Raw genomic sequence first — 6,591 nt, forward strand, 5'->3', positions numbered from 1 at the left:
ATGAAAACTATTAATTTTGCCATTCTTGTTTTCATAATTAATGTAGAACTGCTAAATTCCACGAAGCACACATTTTTTCCTAAAAAAAAGGACACATATTAATATGCGATTAATTGCAAGTTAACTCTGGACAAAATGCGATTAATCGCGATTAAAATTTTTTATCGCCTGACAGCTCTACCTATTTTATGTTTCTATCCATCGTATTATATATGAATATTATTTTATGGAGTAATTCCATCATAAATAATTTCTGGGGGTCGATGGGGGTGATAAACATTAGCTTTCCAGGTTTTGAAACCTGTTTTTTATCTGGGAAAGGACATTGTCTGAAATCATGCCGTCAAGCTGTCGGTACAGTAATGAGCCGCTGCAGCACGCTGCGTTTGGAACAGCTATGGTGCGTTCAGTGGTGGTGTAAGAGTTAATACTGGCCCCTTTGTCGCTCATCATTGCCACAAAACTCTGTTACCTGACCAGACAGAACTACTGGAATGCTGAAAGTGGAGGACAAATCCTTTTCCCTCCTGAGACTCGCTAGCTTTGGGGTTGGTCGGCCTTTTTTGGCAATGTCCATTTTTGGGGGGAAAAGTCCATCCTAAGAACAACTTACGCAATAAATCCCCAAATAAAATTTGACAAAATCAATGACAAATCACACTCGCATTTCGCCCTGCTTCAGAAACGACTCGATTTGGGTCACGTGACGCGTTGACGTCATATGAGTGAGACAGCGCCAGCAGCAGAATGCAGGCGGACCCAGGGTGTCTGCAGATACATGTATGTGTGTGCGCTGCGGCAAAGTTGAGTTCTATAAACATCGTTGTTATGGTCCGACGGAGTATTAGGGCCACCAAAAAAATAAATAAAAATAAAATTATGATTTTTAAAGTCGGAAATTTACGAGATTTACAATCGAAATGAGCCTATGAGTGAAAAGCTTCTGATTTCAACAGGTAAACTGAATGTTTAAAACATTGCACATGTTTGGAAGTTTCTTTCTTTGATTTGCAGTTTATTAATCATTGATGGTGGCTTGCAGGATCTCTGCAGATCCGTTGATGAAACCATCGACCCTCACAGCGGTCCACCAGTCATTTCTTCCTCCGTGAAAGATCAGATCTCATTCATTTCAGTGTGATGCTTTCATCTGAAGAGGAATCGTTTTCGGAATTTTCAGTGTACTTAGCTAACGTGACAGACTGTTGTCATCCCCTGTTGTTGTTGTGTGTTGAAACGGGACGATTCATGTGGAGAATGGGGCGTACGGAGAAATGTTTACTGGGTTTCTGGGCATGTGCAAGTAAGGTGGTGAAAGAGCTTCCGGGTATGTGAATAAAGTGATTAAATAAGTGAATAAATAAATAAATAATAATAAAGTGGCGGACAGTCCTGCAAACATGTCTCTAAGCTCTTTATTTTGCATATGAAACTCTGCATTACTGACCCGGATAGTCAGCTTCATTGATGATGATTTGATTTCGAGTCACCAAAAGGTTCAGAATTTCTTTGTTTTTAAAACCGATCTGTAAATAAAGTTTCATGGGATGCTCCACGTCTTCCAGCTTCGAGCATGGCTCTGATAAACGGACAGTTTTCAGTTTCATCGGCATTCTCAGCGTCACTGTCAGTGTCATTGCCAGATTGTGAGCTCTTACTTTCCGCGCTGCCGGCTCAAATTGATAGGGCTTTACAGTCCTCAAACCACAAACACCCGGCGCCTCTGAATCAGCGTCACTTTCAGAACAAATGTTTCCACAATCTGAGTCTGAAGACAGAATTGTGGACCTTGAAATATCGCCGCTATCGCTAGCTCCGACACGCAAAGGAGAAGCCATCTTGCTATGTTGACCCTGGTGACGTCACACGCACCACGTGACCAAAACGGAGCTTTTCCCCGAAAGAGGAAATTTGCATATGGACTGGCCGCAAAAATGCCGTTTAATTTCAATATTTCTTGCTCAAAACACGCCAAAACATTTGGAAATGGTAATTATAAGGCGAAATACAGTTAACACGGAAAAAGACCCACAACCCCATTACTAGCCCTTTAAGCCAATGTGGGCAAACGCAGGTGGGGCCACCACAGAAACCGCGGACAAACTAAATCGGGGGTTTGGCCAACAGTACATCCAATCATATTCAGGAACTCTGAAATAAAAATGCAAAAATATGTTTCTAAAGTCCTAAAAATTGTTGACCACAAATTAATCTTCAATAACCACCATAATTCAGCCGTGGTACCTGCAGAGTCAAGCTGTGCTTATGCATAAAAAAATCCTAAAATCTTGGATCATTTTGTTTCAGAGGGTATAAGGAATAGATATGAAAAACTAAAGAAGATAAATAAAATACAGGAACATATAAACGTAGATATTTCAAACTTACAAAAAGTCATTATTTTATTGGAAAAGCTAAATTAAAATGAAAAGTAACAGACATACATATCCATGCATCCATAAATGATGCTATATCATTCTTCTTAATCATAGATTTGCAATTATACATAGAATGCATCACACTTTAAATCCATGTAATGTGCAGTTTGTCTAAAAGATTTAAATAAATTGCTTGATAAAGGTGGGTGGAAGCAAAGTTTCCAAAATGTTGACAAATAAAATTACAGGTCTTTTGTAAAGTGGAATCAGTCTTTATAAATGATCTCTGGAATAAAACAGCATGTTCATGCATGAACTTCTCATCCTCTCACAGCAAAAAACAGAAGACTTGTATAATTTACACATCTACGTTCACAGGATTGCTGTCAAAAACACACTTCATGCTCAGTAACCTGTCAGAAACAAACTCACTCTCTGAACATTATCTGCTCCGGAGCAGGTTATGTTCAGAGAGTGAGTTGCTATGGTGACGAATATGCCCCAAAGATAACCACTTATTTTGTAATCGAAAGTGGAGGATTTCCACAAACTTACACTTACCTGGATATGGAACATACCCTGGTTTTCTGGAAAAAGGCCCAGGTGTCATTGAAAGTCAAAACAGGGAATGAGGTCATTTGCTTTTTACCAGTTTCCAAGCGAGCACAGTCAGTGTTACATGTTAATCATGTGCATCAATAATAACATGTTTGCATTCCTGAGGAGGAATAATATATTTCCTGATGCTCTGCGGAGGCTCAGCAGTTTTTCCAGCATTCTCAGCCCTGCTACCGTAAGCACTGTATGACACTGGGACAAAAATATCCAGTGTCAGCTAATTCGACAACGGAAATGTGAACAACGGCTCATTTCACCCAGTGACTTGCCACCAAGGAGCCCTTCAGCTACCTCTGTAAGTTCAGCATGGGTGATGGGTCGGTCCTCAACCTGGTTTTCTTCCAGAGGATGTGTGTCAGAAGGGTGTGTCAGCAGGACTATGGAAGTCCCAGGGTCCTTGGGGAGGGTCCCGCCCACCAGGTGGTCAGGCCCAGAGTAGCATATATATACACAACTCATCTCTGTTTGTGATTGACCTGTTCAATTTGTTTTTGCTCTCACACACCCCTCTGCATTTATCCGGACTTGGGACCGGCACAAGTGGGCACTAGTTTGTGTCCCCTTGTGGTTGCATTACACACTCATACACATTCACACACACATTCACGCACACCCCCAAAAACACATTCACACACATTCACACCCATTCACACAAACACATTCATACACACTTGCACATAAATTCACTTGGTTTTTTTTTAGTTTTTTTTTTTACATTTTTAAAAGATTCATAAATACATCAGCATACATTCAATTAAATTAATAACATTTTTCTGAACAGTGTTCTTGTTCCACGTCCTATTTTTGTTTAGACTGGCTGTCAGGGGTAAGAGGGGGGTGCTGTCACTAAAACAATCTTTCAACCCCCCCTTCCCCAAACAACCAACAAGATAAAAATAATTTAAAAAAAACTGTAGTAAAACAATAAATTAGACTTACAAGAAGGATCGTGGAATATTACAGTAAATCAAATTGAAGAATAGAACAGAAGATACATATTGACAAGATCCAGTAAAAGATTAGAACAGGAGGAAAACCCACACCAGTCCTTTCTCATTTTCTCTGTGTCAGAATCCGTTTGCTGGAGGAAGGCCTTTTTCAGTCAAGGTTTGGTCAGAGGTCCACTTAGTCTTTTCTTTTCTTTGACTTTTTAAATAGTTTCATGAACCTCTGACCAACACTTTTCTTTTGTGGCTTCTCTTTCAGCTCTTCCACCTGCTGCTGGATCTGATCAAGTTGGACCGTGAAAGCGTCCTCCAAATTGCTGATGGCGGACTCTTTATTCTTGATAACTTCATGTAGACGAGCAATTTCTTCAGAGAGGGTGGACTTTTCTTTGACCCTCTGCTGCTTCTGCTCGTCTAGGTCCTTCTGGACTTGGGCCAAAGCAGTTCTTAATTTGGTGGACTCCTCTACCTCCAGGTCGAAGCTCAGCTTGGCCTGATTTGTTTGGATCCTCTCTTCTTTAACCTTTTCTTCCATCTGGTGGAGTTGCTGTCCCAGGTCAAAATGCTTCTTGCGATAGGCCTTCTTGACCACCTCAAGTTGTTTCTCTTGCTGGTCGAGCTTTTCCTTCCAGATCGTTTCAGAATCGTTTATGATTTTGTCTTTTTCCTTGATGGTTTCTAATAAGGTGTCCGCACGCTGGTCAATGTTGCCAAGCAAATCCAACAGAGACTTTTCAGCTCTGTGAGTTGCAGCAACATTTTCCTCGTGAACTTTTCTTAATTCATCCATTTCCTGGTTAAGGGAGGAGTTTTTTCTCTGCCATTCACCTCTTTCTTTTGCCAGCTGGTTTTGTGCTTCTGCCAATGCCAGCTGATGGTGATGTAGATAATAGCTCCTCTGCATTTCACATTCTTGGCTCTTTTGTTGCAGTTGCACTCTTAAGGCGACAATTGAAGCGTGTGCAGAGGCAGTTTCTTGCTTCTGCTGGGCTAAGTGTCTCTCTGCTTCATTGGCCCTGGTCGTCTCTTTTTGGAGGTTTGTTTCCAACTGAGATATCTTACTGGAGATATCCAGTTGTTCCACCGGTTGCTGCTGTTTCTGAGCGGCCTTTAGTTGAGCAATTTCTTGGATGAAGTGCTCCTTCTCCTTTTCCATTTCCTCCTTCTTCTCCTGAAATGCTCTTCCTAATTGAAGCATTGCAGCTTGTGCACAGTCATATTGCTGCACTTTCTCAGCTGCAAGGCTCTCTGCTTTGCTGGCCCTGGCCGTCTCTTCTTTGAGAGTGGCTTCCAGCAAAGAAATTTTGCTGCTGAGGTCTAAATGTTGCTGCTGTTGCTGCTGTTGCCACTGCTGCTTTTCCTCTTTGAGGCTCCTCAAAGAGGTTTTAGCTTTCACACAAAGTCCTTTCTCCTGTCTCATCCGTTCTTCAAAGTGATCAACTTTCAGGGCAGCATCTGCCAGCAGCTGATCTTTCTGCTGGAGAAGCTGGTTCAGCCGCTGAAGTTCATTATTCAGGGCAGCGATCTCTACTTGAGGTTCTTGTGTACGTCTGGATGCTTCCATGATACAATGTATTCAGGCTCCTAATCACAATTCGACAAAAACAGTTGTTCGTAGGCAAATCTTGCTCTGAAGATCTGGTACGCTGTGATCGCCGAGAGGTGTGCACAGAAGTGATGAATCTGAATTGTTGGGTCCTATTTATAAACTTTTAGCGATGATGTCAAACGACACAGCAACACGTGATTGGCTGATTGGCTGATGATGACTCGATGATGTCATGACATCATAAAGCCATTTGTCTTTGATGTATCAATGACCTCACTGGGAGTGTGACACGTATTGAAATTATGCAATCAGCTTTCTGATTACATCATCAAAACACAACACACACAGACAACACACACTATACAACATACACAAACTATACAACATACACACAATGAAAACCATAAAACACGGAGCACATTCACGTATANATTGAAATGATGCAATCAGCTTTCTGATTACATCATCAAAACACACCACACACAGACAACACACACTATACAACATACACACAAATACCTCGGGGATATTTCTTGGACATTCGATTTTGGAATCTTAGATGTGGACAGCACTACAAAATGTCTAACTGTGCAGTTACCTTTCTAATGTCCTGCTAACCACCTCTCTCCAGAACATCAGTCATTAGTCAGCTCTCCTGACTCTGTCAACCTGCTCTGCTTCTCCTGTTCCAGTTCTACCTTGATTCTGCTTTGTCTAACCCAGTCTGAACCTGCTCTGTCTCAACACCTTCCTCTGTGTGCCACGTTCTCCTGAAATGAAGCCTGTGTTCCTTCTGTGAGGTTTATGGATTCTGAGGTTCAGCTAGCTAAATTAGCGTGGTGTTTTTGTAGTAAAAATATGTTTGTAAAACTTGAAAAGTTACTGACCACAAGTAAATTTAAAGCCCAGCATGTAGATTTTCAGAAACTCGAATGGACACTGTGAGCTATGACTCTTACTGGAGTATTTCATCATTTATCTGTCTAAATATAGATTATAAAAACCCTCGACATGACATACATGAAAAAAGATATTTTAATCCCTAAAAAAAATTTAACTTAAGACCACAATTTAACATTTTGTGAGCATAAATTAGTAT

The 6,591-nt window shown here is 41.0% G+C and overlaps 1 protein-coding gene across 1 annotated transcript; it reads right to left on the bottom strand.

Annotated features, from left to right (window-relative positions):
* Positions 1-3,698: 3,698 nt before the first annotated feature.
* On the bottom strand, positions 3,699-5,880 carry LOC112149595 (trichohyalin-like). The gene has a single exon (XM_024277398.2). The coding sequence runs from the start codon at positions 5,505-5,507 to the stop codon at positions 4,122-4,124; it is 1,386 nt and encodes a 461-aa protein (XP_024133166.1). The 5' UTR covers positions 5,508-5,880; the 3' UTR covers positions 3,699-4,121.
* Between the last annotated feature and the right edge of the window lie 711 nt (positions 5,881-6,591).

This window comes from Oryzias melastigma, linkage group LG13 (assembly GCF_002922805.2).
Source record: "Oryzias melastigma strain HK-1 linkage group LG13, ASM292280v2, whole genome shotgun sequence".
Taxonomy (NCBI): Eukaryota; Metazoa; Chordata; class Actinopteri; order Beloniformes; family Adrianichthyidae; genus Oryzias; species Oryzias melastigma.